Source organism: Hyla sarda, chromosome 1 (genome assembly GCF_029499605.1).
Source record: "Hyla sarda isolate aHylSar1 chromosome 1, aHylSar1.hap1, whole genome shotgun sequence".
NCBI lineage: Eukaryota > Metazoa > Chordata > Amphibia > Anura > Hylidae > Hyla > Hyla sarda.
This window is the reverse complement of record NC_079189.1, coordinates 360387436-360408938: the sequence shown is the minus strand read 5'-3', so window position 1 is coordinate 360408938 and position 21503 is coordinate 360387436. Positions and strand designations below refer to the sequence as shown.

At 41.0% G+C, this 21503-nt stretch overlaps 1 protein-coding gene and 1 non-coding gene across 4 annotated transcripts in view; one reads left to right on the top strand and one right to left on the bottom strand.

The window, feature by feature from the left end:
- The window catches only part of VLDLR (very low density lipoprotein receptor), a 37600-nt gene that overhangs the window by 13727 nt on the left and 2370 nt on the right, over positions 1–21503 (top strand). The window contains exons 2-18 of one of the 3 annotated variants that reach the window (XM_056522595.1): positions 276–395; positions 3595–3717; positions 5165–5287; positions 6012–6383; positions 6870–6992; positions 7103–7225; positions 9045–9164; positions 10712–10837; positions 10946–11117; positions 11885–12109; positions 13428–13546; positions 13640–13779; positions 13878–14019; positions 14123–14269; positions 15434–15496; positions 17096–17170; positions 17293–17462. In XM_056522595.1, the coding sequence (XP_056378570.1) occupies positions 276–395; positions 3595–3717; positions 5165–5287; positions 6012–6383; positions 6870–6992; positions 7103–7225; positions 9045–9164; positions 10712–10837; positions 10946–11117; positions 11885–12109; positions 13428–13546; positions 13640–13779; positions 13878–14019; positions 14123–14269; positions 15434–15496; positions 17096–17170; positions 17293–17462 (2483 nt within the window). The remainder of the gene's footprint in view (positions 1–275; positions 396–3594; positions 3718–5164; positions 5288–6011; positions 6384–6869; positions 6993–7102; positions 7226–9044; positions 9165–10711; positions 10838–10945; positions 11118–11884; positions 12110–13427; positions 13547–13639; positions 13780–13877; positions 14020–14122; positions 14270–15433; positions 15497–17095; positions 17171–17292; positions 17463–21503) is intronic. The other 2 variants (XM_056522613.1, XM_056522605.1) reach the window with 2 other exon arrangements.
- Positions 10387–10577, bottom strand: LOC130345027 (U2 spliceosomal RNA). Its single transcript, XR_008883814.1, has one exon. It is a non-coding gene; the product is annotated as a U2 spliceosomal RNA (small nuclear RNA).

The following is a 21503-nucleotide window of genomic DNA, read 5'->3' as shown; positions in this document are numbered from 1 at the left end:
CAGCAGGCTCAGAGTAAATGCATGGTTAGGGCAGGCTCAGTGCTTGCCTCAGACACACCTCTTCCTAAACAGTGGCTGTCAGAATAAATGAGCAGCAGAAGAGGGGGATTTGTGAAATTAAATCAGACTGGACAAATGTATAGAATTCTGCTTGACCTAGTGAGAAACAGAAGCCGTATTTGATCTTTTATTTAAGACGGGTAGACTTTAAAAAGTTAAAATATAATTTGTTTAAATGATATGCATAACTGTTGTAAAATGTGTTATCTCCTTAGGGGCAAAAACACTCTGTGAAGAGTCTCAGTTTCAGTGTGGGAATGGACGTTGTATTACTTCATTGTGGCAGTGTGATGGTGATGAAGACTGTTCAGATGGGAGTGATGAAAGGGACTGTGGTAAGTGTAGCTATAAAAATGTTGGCATAGTAAACCCTTTCCAAAATACCACATCCAATTTTGACAGATTTGTAATCCTCTATACATTATAGTGGCTATTTTGGTTTTATTAATTTTTTTTTGCACTATCCATAGATCAATGTTCAATCCTATTACTGAATATTAGTTATCTAAATCTGACTGTGTTAAATTTGGTAGATTTTATGGTAAACTGCATAGGGGGTTGATGGATTAAGGGTGAATTCTATGCTTAAAACATTCTATAAAATAGTATGAAGTAGATTTTTAGTATAGAATAATGCCCTCTAGCACAATTGTAGCTGCAGATCTCTGCATGCTATACACTAGGAAGCACTGCAGACTTACAAACTCTGCTGCAGAATTGCTATGGATTTCATCCCTATGCATAGTAACATGGTTCATAAAGATGAAAAAAAGAGAAGTCCATAAAGTTCAACCTATAACCCTAATGAGTCCCTACTGAGTTGATCCAGAGGAAGGCAAAAAAACACACTCTAGGTAAAAATTCCTTCCAGACTCCTATAGGGACAGAAGGTTGATCCAGGGATCTATTCTTATTGCCATATTTGATCTAGAATCCATAACCTGTAATGTTCTCTAAAAGAATTTAAAGGGGTCTGGATGCATATTTTTTGGCATTAACCATGAACACCTCAGGCAGAGAATTCCAGTCTCACTGCTCTTACAGTAAAGAACCCCCATCTGTGCTGGTGTAGAAACCTTCTTTCCCCTTGTTATAGATACAGCCCTGGGTATAAATAGATCATGGGAGAGATCTCTAAGGTCCCCTGATATATTTATACATAATTGGGTTGCCCCTAAGGCTCTTCTAAACCCTTATTCTGAAACTTTCTGGCTACTGTAGTTCTCCCCTTCTCCGTATTACACTGGTTGCTCATCTTTGAACCCTCTCCAGCTCCACTATATCCTTGTACACTGGTGCCCAGTACTGTACACAGTATTTTGTGTGGTCTGACTAGTGATTTGTACAGTGGTAGAATTATTTCCTTGTTGTGGGCATCTATGCCCCTATTGATGCACCCCATGATTTTATTAGCCTTGGCAGCAGCTCCCCGACACCGGTCACTACAGCTAAATTTACTGTTAACTAAGACTCCCAAGTCCTACTTCTCCACATCAGTCATCCCAAGTGTTCTTCCATATAATACATCCCAGCCTGGATTATTCTTCCCCCCCCCCCCCCCCCCCATGTGCATTACCTTACATTTATCAGTGGTGAACCTCATCTACCACTTCCCAGCCCAAACCTCCAACCTATCCAGATCCATCTGTAACGGTGCACTGTCCTCTATAGTGTTTACCACTTTGCAGATACTAAAATCTGTAAAGATTGTAGAGGGGTTGTATAGTAAAGGAGCAAAGTCATTAATGAATAAATAAAATAGAACAAGACCCGAAATGGACCCCTGTGGTACCCCACTAGTAAGTCACCCAATCAGAATAAGTACCATTTAATAACCACCCTCTGTTTCCTATCACTGAGCCAGTTACTGATCCACTTGCACACATCTCCCCCCCCCCCCCCCCCCAGTCCAATCCTTCTCATTTAATGCACCAACCTTTTATGTGGCACCATATCAAATGATTTGGAAAAATCCAGATATAAGACATCCAGCTCTTTTTTATTTTTATTTTTTTTTCCCCCTGGTCCAGTCTGGAGCTCACCTCCTCTTAAAAGCTGATCAGGTTAGTTTGATGGGACCAGTCCCTCATAAAGCCATGCTGATATGGAGTTGTACATTTATTTTTATCAAGATATTCCAAAATAGCATCTCTTGGAAACCCTCAAACAATTTGCATAAAACAGGTTAAACGGGCCTATAATTCCTGGGGTCACTTTATGACCTTTTTAAATATTTGCACCACATTTGCCATTCTAATCACAATTCCCCCAAAGGGCAATCCAGGGATCTGATAAACTATGAAACATAATTACTCCAGAGCACTAGGCCTGGAGTACAGATATCCCTATATGACAGGATTCCCTAAAACTTAACTTTTATTAGTATGTATTAAAGGAAAACAAAGCTAAATATTGGTGCTCAATGTGAGTTTACAATTACATGCCCTTCATGCCTAGTCATATCATGTTGACAGGTGGAACACCACTCGCAAGAATGCAGGTACAGTCCCACATTAATGGGCATATCACATGCGCTAAAAACATTTGCCACCCCAAGGGGAGGCATCAAACATTTTAGCGCATGTTAATGCCATCTGGAGATTTGTCTTTAGATTTTTTTTTGTAGGTGGCACTGTACTTCTTCCTGGGTTAGACAGGTGACCTGTACGGGGAGTTTACCTTATCTCTCTGTATTTCACCTGGAATTTCATTTTCCTCAGTGAACAGTGTAGAAGAATCTGTTTAGTCTGCTTTTTCCTGATCCTCACTTATAATTTTACTCATTTACATATCCCTATAATTTCCATAGCATATAATATTCCACCTCCAGTGCAGGCATGGAAGGCACAGGAGTGCTCAACCTGCCATAACATCTATAGGGCAGCCAGCACCTCCACCATGGTGGTTGGCTATGCTTTTGATATCCCCATCCTATGGATCAGTATCTGCAGCAACATGGCTAGAAGCTCATTCACCTGACCTTCTCTTGGCTACCTCCAAGCACTGTAGCAGACATGACACCTGGTGAGAGGCCACTATCTATTCTACCCTTCAACTGGAGTCAAGCAGGCTCATAACTTGGGCCTGACTTCAGTCTTTGAGGACAGCCTGTGGCAGGATGGCTTTATATTCTTGGTCTGTAATATCAAAGTGGAGGTACTCCAGACATTTAGCAAGAGCACTACTGGAATGCAGATGACACAAGCTTTTCCTCTTTGAGGATTTCTCTGCAGGTGTGGCAAAAGGGTATCATGCAGCTAAATCTGCACTGCCCTTCAATAAAGAAACTAAATGGACTTAATTTTGATTAAAAAAAAATATTTTATTTATAATATTGGCTGAGTGAGGAATTTGTAATGGGTAGGCTTAAAAAAAAATTGCACTCAAAAACCCAGCTGCTGCTATTCAAATGTCTCCTGGCTATGTTAAAGGTAAGCAAGGTGTGTGGTTTTTTATTTTATTTTTTTCACTTAAAATGACCTGTCAATTTTTAGTATTTGTCTCCTTAAGCCATACATTTGTCTTTGCTTTCAGTAAAGAAAACTTGTGCAGAGGCAGATTTTGTTTGCCGCAACGGCCAGTGCGTTCCCGAGCGATGGCAGTGTGATGGAGACCCAGACTGTGAGGATGGCTCTGATGAAACAGCTGAGCTGTGCCGTAAGTGATGATTTATACAGGCTCTGCTGCTCGTATGAATGTTGTATTTAGGAAAGCTGTAACCGGCAATTCCTAGAAGACCTCTACAAATGGTATTGGAGAAACTGATTTGTGTGATTAAAGCTGATGCCACTAGCTATTCAGGTGTGGCTGCTTGACACATGTACATTAACTTTATGCTTTGTAGCACTACTCTGTACAGTGAAAACTTCATTTATGTAAGGGTGCATTCACACCACGTTTTTGCGATACAGTTCCTGTATACTTTTTCAAAGTGAAAACCGTATGCATTGACTCTCCATTGAAAACCGTATGCCAAAAGATGCATCAGGTTGTGTCAGTTTTGCATCCTGTACAGTCTTGTTGTGGCTTATTTTTTTTCTTTACACAAAACCGTAGCCTACCACAGTCTTTGGTCCGGGTGAAAAACCAATTAAACGGTGTGTTTTATGGGAGTCAATGGGAACCATATGTGCGTACAGTTCCATCTGGTTTTCACCATACAGTTTTTTGACTTTGAAATTCCAAGAAAAAAAACTACAATCAAATGAAGATTTATTCATAATGGCATGATAGTTAAAACATAAATTTTTTTCATTAAAAAAATGCAACCAGACCTCATTTTTTAAACCATATATGGTTTTTAACCATGTACAGGTTAAAATGTGTACACACCTTTTGATACAGTTCAGTTTTTTTGAGGAATCTGTTTTCATCAAAAACCTGGTACAGGAACTGTATTGCAAAACCGTGGTGTGAATGCAGCCTGTTAGTGGAATTTATCAGAATCTATTACAAGAACCAGAGCTCTTGGTAAAAAAAAAAAAAAAAATTATGCCAGTATGAAACTCTTTTTTTTTTTTCATATTTTTTAGTTTCTTTTCCAAATACTACATTCATAAACTTGCTTGCTCTTGAATATTCAGCTTTCAATCTAGCTTTGGCTATATATTTTTTGCTTTCCTATTTTGCTACTTGCTGGCTTGAAGTTCCTACTTTCATTTAGTGCTATGCTGCCGCTCGACTTGCCACATGAGGCTGGGTGAAAGTACTATCTGTTCACTTCCCTTTCTAGAGAGAAATGCACAGCTTTCCTGTAGCACAATTACAACCATGGTATAGAAAATCCTTCTATACCATGGAAAGATTCTCACATAGGAATAATGTCTGAACGCACTTGGGTCAATATAAATAGTGACAGGTGGCACTACTTATGAACTAGAAGGGTTTATGATAGAGAATTTTTTTTTTGATCTATGAGTGGCTTAATGCAAAGGCATCTCGTAACACTGAGTGTTTATACTTGGTAATTGACAAAACTTTCAGTATACTGTGTTGGTAATGTTGATAGCTTAGAATAACAGTATTATACTAGTGTTACGCTCCTGTGCAATATATGTAGCCTTCCAGTATAAGATGTGGTATTAATGTATAAAACTACTTGTAGATATGAGAACGTGCAAAGAGACAGAATTCAGTTGTGGTGCCCGCTCAATGCAATGTATCCCAATCTCTTGGCTCTGTGATGGTGAACCGGATTGTGACTCTGCAGAGGATGAAGAGAACTGTCGTAAGTGCTTGACTTTTGAGTAGGGGCTATTTGAGAACGTATGATCTCTTGCCAAGCTTTACACAGGTATTCCACATGCATATCATTAGTATTAAACAATAAGAGCACAATACAACCAGGTGAAGTATCTTAGGGTAGTGTTACAAGCAGGCTACAAATGAGCGCGTTAACTGGGTATCATTTATTTAGCTGTCTACCCTGCCAGCGGGGTCAGAGCATGGCAGTGAAGTGGAAAATGATTTTGCTGACATGGCTTTCAAATATTCTTAGAAAACTCAGCTGACTTGGCGACAACATGAAATATGCTGCCATTCCCTAGGGATTGCTTCCAGCTGGGGTTAATATAGGGCCACTTGTCCCTTTTTATTGAAGAGTGATTTGGGAACAACTTGCTACATGGTGCTGAACCTAGGTGTCCATGTCTTAAATGTTTGCAAGCTTTTAAGCAGCTTCTCCATAGACATGCTTGCTCATTTCATGTATTTTATTTATATACTTACAAATGGGTGAATATGTAGATCTGACACAATACATCTGCTGCTTAAGGAGTGGGAGCACTTGCTCCCAATGATTAGCTAAGCCTAAACTGCTTGGGGGAGGATATGACTGTAATTTAGCACTTGCTTACTGCATGACAGGGGGCTCTGGGTCACTTTAGTATAACTTGCTACTTGAAAACACAAGTGAGCAGAAATGTAAGCTTGCTTTTTCTTGTCTCTTCTAGGGACTGTGACCTGTAGTCCAGCTGAGTTCACTTGCTCCAATGGTCGCTGTATATCCAGCAGCTTTTACTGCAACGGTCACAAAGATTGCAGTGACGGTAGTGATGAAGTGAACTGCACCCCTCCCACATGTGGGTCTCACGAATTCCAGTGCAAGAACTCTTCCTGTATACCTCTGAGCTGGGTGTGTGATGACGATGCGGACTGTGCAGATCACTCGGATGAGTCTCTAGAACAGTGTGGGCGTCAACCAGTCCCACCCCAGAGGTGCTCACCTAATGAGATTCTATGTGGTTCTGGAGAGTGCATTCATAAGAAATGGCGCTGTGATGGTGATGCAGACTGCAAGGACAAGAGTGATGAAATGAACTGTCGTAAGTGTTTGTCCATGAAGTGGTGATGCTATTAAAAAAAACTTTTTTGTGGGGACAAACAATTAATGTTGACAACAATCTACAAAGTAGTATACTTGTACCAAACCTAAGTAGTTCCATGCTTGACAAAATGGTAGCACATTGTTTGTTTAAATGTCCAAAAAACTTTACCACACTGTCAGAATTTCCTGCATGTTTTCTTTAATACCACTCCAAAACTGGAGAAAAGATATATTCCTTATCTCAATGTTGGGCTAATGTGCTGTCTAGCAATGTGGCAGGGCTCAGTGTTCCATTTTGGAGAGAGCTATATATGATCCTTCCTACAGCCAGTTATCTTGTTGTAGCAAACAATTACGGAGCTTCACAAATTAGACCTGTCAAAACCTAAACAAACCCTTCTAGCATCCTATCCTTTAACAAATGTGGTGTAATGTTGTATGTATGAATTGCATAGTAACATTACTTTTTTTTTTCCCAATTTAGCTTCTCGAACCTGCCAGCCAGATCAATTTAAATGTGTTGATGGGAACTGCATACATGGTACTAGGCAATGTGATGGTGTGAGAGACTGCCTTGATGGCACTGATGAAAATCGCTGTAAAAATGGTGGGCACATAATGTGGCTTTATTTGCAGTGTTATGTCTGTCCAGAAAAAGCAATCTGTGCCTGTCTCATGGTTCTTCCTCATTTCCCTTGTACTGGCTGATGTCTTTAGTCAATCAGTGTTCAGGACCCGGAAAATTCAAGTGCAAATCTGGGGAATGTATCGATATACATAAGGTGTGCAACCAGCAATATGACTGCAAAGACGGGAGTGACGAACCTGCAAAGGAGTGTAGTAAGCAGCTTTTTATGTCTTAATTCTGAATTGCAATAATGTTGTAAATTAGTCAGCTAATCATGGATAGCAGCAGTGATCTGGCATAAAACTACTGTGTGGCCTCAGTACAAATCTGCACAATATCCATTTAATGACTGCACTTTGAGTGAAAAGCAGTTTTACCTATAACTACTTAAAAAATTAAATGTTTGCACAACTTAATATAGCAAGACCATGGTGCAGCCAAACAGTTGTTAAACCCCTTCTGGACAGTTTTTCCAATTTTGCACATATACCCATATGAGGGCTTATTTTTTATTTTTTTTAATGCAAGCAGAAATGTTTAGCTGATCACTGGGCCTCTTCAGACTAAAAGGCCCTATTACATGGGGGGGGGGGGGGTGTAGGTCTTGATGCAGTCTTGGCCGAACACTTAAAATGGTACTTAATTAGCTCTAAACACATAACCAGTTTTACAATATGAAAATTGTATGGGATGTGGTGCCCCACATATCAATGTTGAGAACTATAATTTAGAGTATGGGCAAGTAGGGTATACAGGTGGGTTTCTGTTTGTTTTTTCAAGGCTTGGCAAGCCAGGATTTGGTACCCTGCCTCCAGGTACATTATTTTTGTCCCAACACCATGGGAACAAAGATTCAAAAGGCTGGCGCCTGGACAGCACAACTATTTGGCAAACCAATTTATAACTATGTTAACATCTCTGAAAGAAGCATCTTTGTTTAAACTTTCCTCTGGACTACCCTCAGACTGGTAGTTCTTGACATGCTGACTTGATCTTGTAGTACAAACTTTATGCATTTTTTTTTTTTGGTTTAATTAAATGCACCTGCCCACCAGTTCTTGCATTGTCATCTTTTCAATAAAGATGGATACATTTTTATTTATGTACTTTGTAAAGACTACACAACACCATAAGCAAAACACAATGAATGAAAACACTTTTAAAAGCTCACAAGAAGCCACCCTACAACATGAGGGGACCAGGTAATGGTCACCCCTGGACACGCGCAGAAAATGAAACTGCCTAGATGCTCAAAATAACGGACCTATATCTAAAAATACATGTGTATTTACAGTAAAAGTGCAAAGGCATCTAAACAGTTACTAGCTCTGAAAGTAAAATAGCCAATAATAGAATCATGATGCAGTAATCCCAATGAACTACCTGTAAACTAGCATGTAAAGAGTGGTAAATACAATGGCAATCAAAATGTATACAAAAGTCTAACCCTTCCATCCACAGACTGGTCTACAGGGTACTCCAGGAAAATGTGTATAATCTCCAAAGCCACCACACTACCTGGCTTTGTTCTATATAAACCATCCTGCCTGATATGCATGGCTCATGTGGCCCCTGTTGTCTTCTCTGGCTGCTTGATATTGTTTGCTGGGGAGGGAAGGATGGCAATCATTGCAGCTCTGCAAGCCAGCTCCCTCCGAGGGCAGCCCCCACCCTTCTGCTCTGTGAGCAGTTAGAAGTTGTTGTTTGAAGAGACAATACACTCCTCCCAGTTCTAGAAGAGTCATGCTTCCTTTAGTGCTGAGCAAAAAACCACATGGTCTGTCTCTCAGGAGGGTGGTGGCTGTTTTCAGAGGGAGATTTGGACAGTGGATGGCTGGATGATGTCATTGCCTCACTTCATGCATGTGAGTGACAAAGAGCAAAACTGTGTAAAATAATCTCTAATGATATTTAGACAATTGTGGATGAGGAGGAAAGGATAGGGGTTTATTTCACCGGAGTGTGAGCATATGTCCAACAAATGTGCATTCATTGTACAATTAAACCTTTTTAATTGATGGTCTTTTCTAGAGGTAAATGAATGTCTAGTGAATAATGGTGGCTGCTCTCACTTGTGCCGTGACTTGGTGGTTGGCTATGAATGTGACTGCCCAGCTGGCTTTGAACTGATCGACAGAAAAACATGTGGAGGTAAGTCTTGGCACTGCAAGAATTCCCTAATGTGACTTGTTTCAATAAATTTAATGACAGTATGTGTAGGCTCTTCCTAATGTAGGGCTCTGACAACTATAAACACAGAGGGGGACATTTACTAATCTAGTCTATTCTGGGTATGCTTATAGACCAGCATATGTGGTAGTCTCCTGTCTATTGTGCTCCTAATTTATCAAAGGTCTCACAGCCCTTGATAAATTCTGTGCTCAGACTTCAGGGTCTACAGCTTAAACTGCATTTAGACCTGCTCCAACCTGGTCTGACATTTCAGCGTATTTTGGGCAGATGCGACTTGTCGCACTTGATAGATTCAGCACCAATGCATTTTCCAATGCATTTCCATCTAAAATAGACTTGCATGCATCATGTTGTAAAAATCCTCTACAGCAAAAGTCGCAGAAAAGTCGCACATATTTAGACTGCGACTTTCTGTGCGACAAATTTAGAAAGGAAAAAACAGTCTAAATCCTTTGATAAATCTCCCCCATAATTTTTAATCTCTAGTCTTTTTGTTTAAGAGCCGAGGCAAGTGCTCTCTATTGCCCAAAGTGCAAGAATAAGTGCAAACGTGTCACACTAAAAAAAGTGCACAAAGGATGCAGTCTATCACTAAGCCCTTCTCCAACAGGAGAGGCCCACCAACCCCCCCCCCCCCCCCCCCCCCCCCCCCCCCCCAAACAAACCTACCCTTCACCTCCGGGCCAAAAGGCACTTGCAAGGTTTGATGCCCCTTTTCGCCAAAGCTACTAAGGGGCGACAATTGCCCCTGGCTTCAACCTAGGCATTAACCAAGGTATCAGCCAAGGAGCTGTATACTGATTGCATCTTGACCGAAGCCAAGATGCCCAGTGATTGCAGGGAGGTGAGGAACCAAAAGGCCACACACCTCCCCTAGACCACCAGGAGGGACACCCAGAAGGGCTACCACATCCTGACCATCCTGTGTACAAACAAACACTTATTTTTGTATGTCACTGTGTCATGTTTGTGAGTGCAGATATACTGCCCAGTCATCTGGCCAGATCTATAAAGATGTCCCTGATCCTAGCCAGAAGGTCAGGATACCAAGGGTGAGTGCCAAAGGTGAAGTGTGGTGCAGTGTGTTCACTCAGTGAGTTTCAGCACCTCAGGGTCACCACTCCCCGAGGCACAGAAGTACCTCAGCTCTACACCCCCGAACCTCATGGCAAGACCCGGAGGAAGCTAGTCACATCGGGGCAGCCATCAAGCTGATTCCTCAGAACCAGCCCCGGAACGCCTTGGTACACATGCCTCCTACCATGCAGCACCCATCCCCCACCAACTCAATACTGGCATAGTCTGATACCGGCATAAAACTGAGAGGAACAGATACTACACTTGATCTTAGCCAAGAGGCCGAGAATCTTATTTTGACTTATTCTAATTGCCTTCTGGTGATTGCACCTTGTAATGGCTATTCATAGCAATCTTCTGAAGATCCAGGTTCTTGTTGACCTTACCCAGGGATAGGAGACAACATTTTATTTATTTTCTTCACACAGATATCGATGAGTGTCAAAATCCAGGCATGTGCAGTCAGATATGTGTAAACCTAAAAGGAGGATACAAGTGTGAATGTAGTAAAGGCTATCAAATGGATCTGTCAACTGGTGTTTGCAAGGCAGTAGGTGAGTCTAAGACTATATGATAAGACTGGAACTGCATCAAAGCGTACGCATGTAACTTTGTTTTTTGATACATATACTTTAGCATATTTATATTTTTTCCTCCTGTAGGAAGGGAACCTTGCCTCATATTTACAAATCGCAGGGATATCCGTAAGGTTGGACTTGAGAGGAAGGAATATATCCAGCTAGTAGAGCAGCTAAGAAACACAGTAGCACTTGATGCCGATATCTCAGGACAGTCTCTCTTCTGGGCCGACACCATTCAAAAGTCAATATTTCGGTATGGCACTTGTTTAATGGAAAACTAAATGAGCACTTTTTAGATGTCAAGTGATAGTGCCTATGTTTTTGTATCCACTAACCTTTAGATACAACCAGGGGAAGTGCTCACTGCCTTCAGTCTTATCACAGGTAGCTGGGGAATAACTAGCCAGTCTCCTGTAACTACACTTAGCCAAGCATTTCTCCCAGTTGTATGTAACAATTTCTAGGGATCAGTGTTTAGATTAACCCCCCCCCACACACACACACACTTTTTGTGTCCACTGCAAATGCACATCCGAGGTAACATGTAAGGATTGGGGTGTTTTTATTTTTATATTTTTGTTCTCATGTGAACCGCAAATGGTTGCATGTCACTGTCCCACTGTCATGTGTAACAGACATGCCTAGAGATTGCAGGGCAAATATCTGCCTGTGGTTTTTAACAGGAGGTAAAGGGAACAAGAACTGAAATGTAACAATTGTTCTGACCAACCAATGGATTATCCTCATCTGAAATCTATGTACATCCGATAGAAAAGTTTATAAAAGGCTATTTAAACTTTTTTTTTTTTTTTTAAGAATTCTCCATGAAAGATCCTCATTCTGCTCTGGATCACTGACAATGTATCACAGATTAAAATGACTAATGGCCAGTATAGACTAAAATCCATGTAGTGTCTGCAAAATAAGCATTCACCAGACAGTCATGCCACCAATCTGTGCCCTGTGTTTTTGTTCTTGCAGAGGAGATCTAATTTATTTTTTTCTTTTGCTATTCTGTAGTGCCTCATTGGACAGCCGTGATAGCATAGGAGACTATATGACAGTTATAGATGGCCTCCATAGTCCTGCTGCCATTGCTGTTGACTGGGTCTACAAGAACATATATTGGACAGATGCTGGATTAAAGACTATATCAGTTTCAAACTTTGATGGGTCTAAACGGAAGACTTTGTTCAACACTGGCTTGAATGAGCCATCTTCTATTGCTGTTGATCCAATCTCTGGGTAAGTACTATAAAACTGTCAATCTGTCATTAAAAGTGTAATCTGAAGACTTGTTAGAAGGGGCCCCTGATGAGATAATATGGTGCCATACTGCAGAACCTGGCAACTTTGTAGTGCAACCACAGAAAAGTGAAGTGCTAAACTGTTTTGACTAAAGGTTGTTGCACAGGTGTGAGCTCCCCCCCCCCCCCCAACACACTTGCCAATCAGCTGGTTCTCTCCTATCCTGTGGTTTTAGGTGTTAAATAATAATTATCTTGAATAACCTTATTTTTATGGGCTCTCTTTTAACACAGAAGGAAATTGCTAAGATCACACTTGCAAATCCTTCAGAACTTGTCTTTTGTACAAAAGAAATTGGCTTGCATGACTTCCTCCTACATTAGTTTTGACACCTTTCCACCTTGGCTGGTATAGGGGAATTAATTGGTAGAAGTTGACAAGGGTTAATCTCTGCCAGATCCTTTAAAACCAGTTTAGCTGCTTTGGATTAAAGTGGTACTCCACCCCTAGACATATTCCCTATCCAAAGGATCCAAAGATGTCTGATCGTGGGGTCCCACCACTGCGGACCCCCACAATCTCTGCTGCGGCACCCTTGTACATCAGCAACATGGAGCTATGTTTGCTCCATGGCTGACAGGCAATACAGGGGTCTGGGTATCGTGACATCATGGTCCCACCCCCTCAATGTAAGCCTATGGGGGGGCAGAGCTGTGAACTCACAATACCCAGTCCCCTGTATAGCACATCAGCAACGGAGCAAACATGGCTCCATGCTGCTGATGTACAAGGGTGCCGCAGCAAAGATTACAGGGGGACCACCGCAATCCTTTGGAAAGGGGAAGAGTACACCTTTAACTTTATGCCAGGGTTATCATTCATAGACTCTTTAGTCTAAGGCCCCCTTCATGTATGTGCAGCATTTCCCTCTGTCACGGTAAAGAATTAATCAGAGGGAAACTGAACTGCCCCATTCAAATGAACAGGATTGGCTCAACAATCGTTGTCCGTGGTCTCAAGTTGGATGCCAATCATGGAACACATCACACTGGGGCTGGACAGGGGAAGGAATCTTGCAGTGCTTACCTTCCCTGTTAGGCATGAACAATGAATGAAAGCAGAATTCTAAACTGATGATTTTTATTTTATTTTCCCCAATCAGTTGCAGCAAAGTTTAGGCTTGGGCCACTGAGACAGACATATGTAAATCCAGCCTATGTGTATCATGATGTTGACTAAATCTGTAATTCTTGGACAATCTTGTAACTCTGAGCCATTGTTAATAATTTTACACTTTATTTATTCCCCCTCCAAGGTATATTTATTGGTCAGACTGGGGAGAGCCTGCAAAAATTGAGAAGGCTGGAATGAATGGAATAGACAGACAACAGTTGGTGACAACTGACATCCAGCGACCAAGTGGCATTGTGTTAGGTAAATGTACTTAAAATGCAAGTGTGGTGTTATACTTTACTGATAAATAAGTGTTCTCTATCTTTGATAACTTGCCCTTCTGTGGGGTCTTAGATTTGGTGAAAAGTCGTCTCTACTGGCTTGACTTGAAGCTGCATCATCTCTGTAGTGTGGACCTTGCTGGACAAGATCGACGCATTATCCTAAAATCTTATGAATTTTTAGCTCATCCTCTTGCACTTACTATATTTGAGGTGAGAACAGACCTGCAATCCTGTCAAGATAACTTCTGTCAGCTGTCCATATAGATATATATTTGTAAAACTTTTTTTTTTTTTTTTTTTTCTCTTAGGATAAGGTCTACTGGATAGATGGTGAGAATGAAGCAATCTATGGTGCCAACAAGTTTACTGGACAAGAACTGGAAACCTTGGTTAATAACCTTAATGATGCCCAAGATATCATTGTATATCATGAACTGGTACAGCCTCCAGGTAACTCTATTAGGACTTCTCATCAATCTTGTCACAAGAAGTTTACAAAGTAATGCACACTGCATTCATTATGTAAACTAACTTGAGGTCCTTTTACCAACAGGAAAAAATTGGTGTAAAGAGAGACTTGCCAATGGTGGCTGTGAGTACCTGTGCTTGCCTGCTCCACAGATAAATGATCGCTCTTCAAAATACACCTGCATGTGCCCTGATGGCTTACAGCTTTATGATGACCGAAGGTGTAGAAAAGGTATGTAAAAGCTGGTAGTGTTCCAGGTATGTCAACACCCCATTATATTGCATGAAGTTTTAAAAGCTGCTTCGCTTATTGGGGGAAGACAGAACCTGTGCAGTTGCCCATAGCAACCAGAGTGCTTCTTTTTTTAGAAGCCTGTGGAAAATCAAGAAGCAACTTTTACACAGGTTTTGATAAATCTCCCCTTTATTTATTTTTGTAGCTTTGTATCCATAAAGTGTCAAAGGCTGGGTCCACTATCGACCACCTCTCCAAGGCCGTAACACCTGGCATCACACCAGCTCTTCCATGATATGCAGGCTCATCTGCCCATGGTAGCTCTCTGTAGTTGGCCCATGTATATCGATGTGTATTACAGCACAGCAGAAAACAATTGCAGCTGAACCTAACCAGTCCCCTGTAGAATGACCTCTGTGCATGTCAGAGCATGCTTGACAACCTGCCTTATACCAGGAATATGGTCTGGAGTTGTTCTCTAAATGCTGTTAAAAGCAGCCAAAGCAACATGGCTGCCCCTATATTGTAGAACAGTGACATTTTAGAAGTAAACTCTTTGTGAGATGTAGGGAACATCATACACATGTTCATGTTGGGTCACTATTCATTAGTGTAGTTAAACTTTGCACTAGCGTCTAATGTCAGCAGTTGTGATCAATAAGGGTCTGGGTGCTGAGACTTCCACCAATTTCTAGAAGCAGAAATTAAGGGACACAGACTTTTATTGACTTGTGCCCCTTTGTTTTACCAATCATTGAAGGCTGCACTTGGACCCCAATTGATCACAATGGCTGACATCCTATGACCCATCAGAAGCTAGTGGAAAGTTTAGGTACACTTTAATCTACAACATGCACTAGTTCAAGAACTAAACTTCATGAGTTTTAATGGTCTATCCCTGTTTACGTATTGTGTACATTGTTTTGAGGTGTGACTGTCTTGCTGTTTAGCATCAATCACGTTGATACTGTAGAACATATAGTTAATGTAATGACCACCAGGGCCGTCCATGGTTCTGTAGGTGTGATAAAGCCAAGAGCAGTCTAACATTAGAAAATCCACCCTAAACTGGCTGTATGTACCATTGACTAGTAGCCTAGATAATTATGTGTATATTGCTATAGAATTAGTTTATATATTCTTTATTTATTTTTTCTTAAGGCAGTAAAGAAGACCATACTACCATTCCTACAGCATTAAATCCTGAAAAAGCACTTCCAGAGGGTAAGTGCTTAGTAGGATTCATAGGTAAAGTTTAAGGTAGAGATTTTGCTATAAATTTCTAGGAAACTACCTTTTTTGTAACATTATTCAGATTTAGACCAGTCTTATACACTTGAATATTCCTTTGCAAAGGTCAAGCCTGCTACTTTGCAGTTAGAGGGAAGTAAAACCTGTTAGAGTTCATCTTTGCGATAAGGAGCACTTATAATGCTTTAACCAAATTTGCTGGCAGAGTTTATCAGATAACTTAATAGCATTAGAGATGAGCGAAGTTACAGTAATTCGACTCATCACAAACTTCTTGGCTCGGCAGTTGCTGACTCTAGCCTGAATAAATGACTTCAGCTTTCAGGTGCTCCGGTGGGCTGGAAAAGGTGGATACAGTCCTAGGACTGTATCCACCTTTTCCATACAGTCCTAGGAGAGTCTCCTAGGACTGTATCCACCTTTTCCAGCCCATCGGAGAAGCTGAAGTAATTTATGCAGGCTAACGTCAGCAACTGCCAAGCAGAGAAGTCTGTGGCAAATCACTTGACTTGTGCTTGGCTCTTCTCAGAAACCGTGACAAATCTAATCCCTGTAACATTGCTCATCTCTAAATAGCATGATTGCTGTTAAACTCTTAATTTAAAGATGTCCAGTGGCAGAACATTGGGGGATGATTTGTTGAAGGATAAGTGATCACAGGGGGAGGGGGTCTGACTGCTGGAACCCACGTAATCTTCTGTATGGGGCCCTGGTTCTGCTCCTGTAAATGACCTTTCGCACCCAGCATGTCAGCTGGTCCATTCATATCTATGAAAGTGGTGAAGATGCAGCGTTCCAGTGTCTCCACCTCCACCCCAGAGATGAATGGAGGGGCATGTTTCGACCAGCAAAGGTACAAAAGGCACATGAGCAAAGCCAGGGGTCCCAGCAGTTGGACACTCACTCACGTCCAGGGGGAAAAGTGTGGGAACTCTCCCCAAATTTCCACTCAAGGGCTGGTCCTGCAGGACTTCTGCAAATTAAGTGTTTCTGCCATGGAAAGTGCAGGAACTCTGTTCTCTAAGGTTTCTGCAGGACTTGAGCCCTGCTTATACCCTATCCTGGAGCTAGGGCATGATTGGTTTTTGCTGGACATTTTCTTTAAAAACTCTGGAAACTAAAACCTTGGTGTCATTTAATGAAAATGACCACCTTAACACTGGGGTTTTAACTGCTGCAATAAACGTCTTGTGAAGTCACCTTCAGACATTTGTCTTGTATGTACATTATTTGTAAAGTTTAACTCTACATAACCTGACACTTGACAAGTCATTTGTGTTTCTTCCACGTTAGTGTTTGCACTTTGTGGAATAGTCAAAGAACCTGTCTTAAAGCCAGAACCCCTCCTTATGCAGGCATTGAAGTTCTCTGTAACTAATGCTACTCTTTCAAAACTTACTACAGCCTGTCTGACCTTAGGTTTTGATGTAGTGTACCAATGTTTCCCCTAAACGTAACTTTTATCCTACAGCTCTCTCCCACTCCCCCTATAAACCAGTGTTAGGCTTGTCCAAGTGATCAGGTTTAATATGCATAAGTATTAATGTCACTTATTTTTTTTTTTATCTTTAGAAGTCAATAGTAACACATCTGTATATGAAAGTGCAACCAAGGGTGCTTCTGCAGCCTGGGCAATTCTTCCTATCTGTGAGTATCTGGAGCATAAAACTAAGCAGCTGATAATATGGGCTCTCAATCCCTTTTGACACGAGGGGGGGGGGGGAAATGTAGTTCATAAATTTAACTTGTGCATATTGATCTTTATCTAGTGTTACTAGTAATGGCAGCAACAGGAGCTTACCTTATGTGGCGGAACTGGCAGCGGAAGAACATGAAAAGTATGAATTTTGATAATCCTGTATACTTAAAAACCACAGAAGAGGACCTCACGATAGATATTGGAAGGCACGGCGCTAATATAGGACACACATATCCAGCAGTAAGTGCTTTTGAGAAAAAGCTTCTCCATGCTATACCATGCCCAACATTACTCAGATCCCTTGACACCCTCCCTCTAGTAACTCACTTTCAAACTAAGTAGACAAGTATTTCTAAACAAGACCATCCCTTAAAGGTGTTATCCAGGAAAACTTGTGATATATATCAACTGGCTCCAGAAAGTTTTTGTAAATTACTTCTATTAAAACATCTTAATCCTTTCAGTACTGATCAGCTGCTGAAGTTGAATAGTTAAGTGCTCTGACGCCTGTCTCGGGAACTGTCCAGAGTAGAAGTAAATCCCCATAGCAGACATAGCATAGCAGAGATGTCAGCAGAGAGCACTGTTGCCAGACAAAAGAACTCAACTTCAGCTGCTGATTATTGGAAGGAATAAGATTTAATAGAATTTACAAATGTGTTTACTTTCTGGAGCCGGGGGGGGGGGGGGGGGGTTTATGTATATATTTTGGTGGATGTATACCCCTTTAACCTGTTGAGGACAGAGGGTGTAGAGGTATGCCCTCACGTCCTGGTACTCGGAGACGGAGGGCATACCTGTACACACTGTATTTCCGATTCACCACCACTTGCCAGGCGGTGATCGGACCGGGATGGCGGCTGATATCTATCAGCAGGCTTCCTGTGGCAATGCCTAGGGGGTTCAGAGACTGGCCTTCTAAAAATTGCAAAACTACAACTCCCAGACAGCCTTTGGGTGTCTGGGCATGCTGGGAGTTGTAGTTGTGCAACATCTGGAGGGCCACCGTTTGGAGACCACTAGAAGGTGGTCTACAAACTGTAGCCCTCCAGCGGTCTCCACTGTTCTTCCCCAGTTCAACTACAACTCCTAGCACAATCCTTGTTTCCAGGTCCGCCCCTATTAAAAATGCCTAACTTAATCCTCAAATGCACATGGCATTTTCTCACTTCAGAGCCCTGTCGTATTTCAAGGAAAGTTTAGTGCCACATATGGGGTATTTCATATTCAGGAGAAATTGTTACAAATTTTGGGGATTTTTTATTTTTTTTGTTCCCTATTGAAAAGAAAGTAAGGGAGCTACACAATCATGTTAGTGATAAAGATGAGAAAAATTCACTAACGTGCTGGTGTTGCCCTAGACTTTTCATTTTCAAGAGATAAAAGTTGTAACACAACTTCTTCAGAGTACAGAAATGCCCCATTTGTGTATGTAAAATGCTCAGTGAGAGCGCAATGTAAATTTGAGGCCTAAATAGGTGATTTGCACAGAGGTGGCGCTTGCAGCAGTTCTGACATGAATGCAAAAAACTCCCACATGTGACTAATTTGGAAACTACACCCCTCAAGGAACATAATGGGTATAGTGAGACCTAACACCCCACAGGTCTTTGACAAATTTTCATTAAAGTTGGACATGGAATTCCCCCCCCCAAACTGGTGTTACCCTAAATTTAAAATTTTCACAAGGGCTAATAGAAGAAATGGTGGTACAAATTTTTGGAGGCTTTTATTTTTCTGAGAAAGGAAATACCCCATATGTGATGTAAAGTTCTCTGCGGGCACACTACAGGGCTCAGAAGGAGCACCATTGGGTTTTTGGAGAGCAACATGCATTTACAAAGCCCCCATGGTGCCAGAACAGTGGTCCCCCACATGTGACCCCATTTTGGTAAGTACACCCCTCACAGAATGTAACAAGGGGTACAGTGAGCAGACACTTTTTGAACAGTGGTCCATGAAAATGAGAAATTCATTTGCACAGCTAACTTTTCCAAAAATCTGTCAAACGCCAGTGGGGTGTAAATGCTCACTGCACCCTTTTATTACATTCCTTGAGAGGTAGATTCCAAAATAGGGTCACATGTGGGGTCCACTGTTCTGGCACAATGGGGGCTTAGTAAACTCACATGGCCCCCAACTTCCATTCCAACCATTCTCTCTCCAAATGGCCAAGGGCGCACCTTCTCTTCTGAGCATTGTAGTTTTTCTCCATTACCCCGTGTGAAAAATTGGTTTTTCCTTATCAAGAGAATGAATTATAAGTTTGGGGGGTCTTTTTACCCTTTGGAAAAAGAAAAATGGGGCTTCAATAACATGTTAGGAATAGCAGTGGAAAATGAAGGTTTAGAATTCTCAAGGTTAGGTGTTTCACAGCAAAGGGTTAAACTTTTTGAATACTTTGAGGGGTGCAGTTTTCATAATGGGGGTCCATTGTATAGGATTTTAAACATAAAGACCCCATAGTCACTTCAAAACTTGTCCCTGAAAATTCTGATTTAGAAATTTCCGTAAAATGTGGAAAATTGCTGCTATACTAGTGGGAGCTATAACACAGCATAAGTGATTTAACCCCTTCCCTAACAAATCAGAATCACCCCCCCCTTCCCATTTAAAGTGTGAATAAAAACAAACGTGGTATCACCGTGTGTAAATGTCCGAACCATAAAGACTTTTTGTTAAACTGCATGGTCAATGGTGTACACTCAAACAAATTCTAAACAATAGTGTATTTTTGGTCACTTTTTATACCATTAATGAAAAAGCGATCAAAGTCTGATCAAAACTTCAGATCATGGGGCAAAAATATGAGCCCTCATACTGCCCGTCTGTGGGAAAAATAGTTTTAAATGTACTTTCTTGCATGCAGTTACCCTACTTATAGAAGTTTGACTTTGTTGTACTCGTATCATTTTAATCGTATGGACCTACAGAATAAAGATAAGGTGTCATTTTGACTGAAAAAACGTATTGTGTACAAACAGAAGCCCGCCCCCCCCCCCCCCCCCCCCCCCCCCCCCCCCCCCCCCCAAAGTTACAAAGTCACAGTGACTTTTTTTGTTCAGTTTTGCCGTAGATTTATGGGTAAAATTACTGACATTACAAAGTAGAATTGGTGGCGCAAAAAAAGCCATCAAATGTAGGTGCAAATTTTAAGGGTTATGATTTTAAAAATGTGAGGAAGAAACTAAAGTTTAAAAAATCGCTTGGTCCTTTAAGGGCTTAAAGGGGTACTCCAGTGGAAATTTTTAATAATTTAACTAGTGCCAAAGTTAAACAGATTTGCAAATTACTTCTATAAAAACTTAATCCTTCCAGTACTAAACAGCAGCTGTATACTACAGAGGAAATTCTTTTCTTTTTGGACTTCTTTTTTTCTGTCCAGTGCTCTCTGCTACCTCTGTCAGGAACTGTCCAGAGCAGGAGAAAATCCCCATAGTAAACATATGCTGCTAATGACGGGTGTCAGCAGAGCACTGTGGACAGACAGAAAAGGAATCCCAAAAATTTCCTCTAATCCACCACAGCTAAGTACTGGAAGGCTTTAAGTTTTTTTTTTTATTTAGAAGTAATAACTTTTTAGTAACTTTTTGGCACTAGTTGATTTAAAAAATTATTCAGAGTACCCCTTCTATCATGGCCTGGTAATCCAGAAGTCTTATATGGCATATCTGAATTGACATCAATGGAGTCTGAGCTTTAAAGGGGTACTCCGGTGGAAAAACTACCTTTTTTTTTTTTTAAATCAACTGGTGCCAGAAAGGTAAACATATTTGTAAATTACTTCTATTAAAAAAATCTTAATCCTCCCAGTACTTAGTAGCTGCTGAATGCTACAGAGGAAATTCCTTTCTTTTTGGAACACTGACATCACAACCACAGTGCTCTGACATCTGTCCATTTTAGCAACTGTGCATAGCAGATGAATGCTAAGGGCAGCATGGTGGCTTAATGGGATTTGAACCCAAGGCAGCAGTGCTAACCACTAAGGACAACAATAAAGACTTATTATTATTATTATTATTATTATAAGAACGTCAGCAGAGAGCAGTGTGTTCGTGATGTCATAAGAGCATTCCAAAAATTTCTTCTGTAGTATTCAGCAGCTAATAAATACAGGAAGGATTAAGATTTTTTTTAATAGAAGTAACTTACAAATATGTTTAACTTTTTGGCACCAGTGGATTTAAAAAAGTTTTTCCACCGGAGTACCCCTTTAAACTGTTATGAAAAGCAGTTTTGAAACCAAAGAACAGTCTACAAGATGCGTTCTAACCTTCT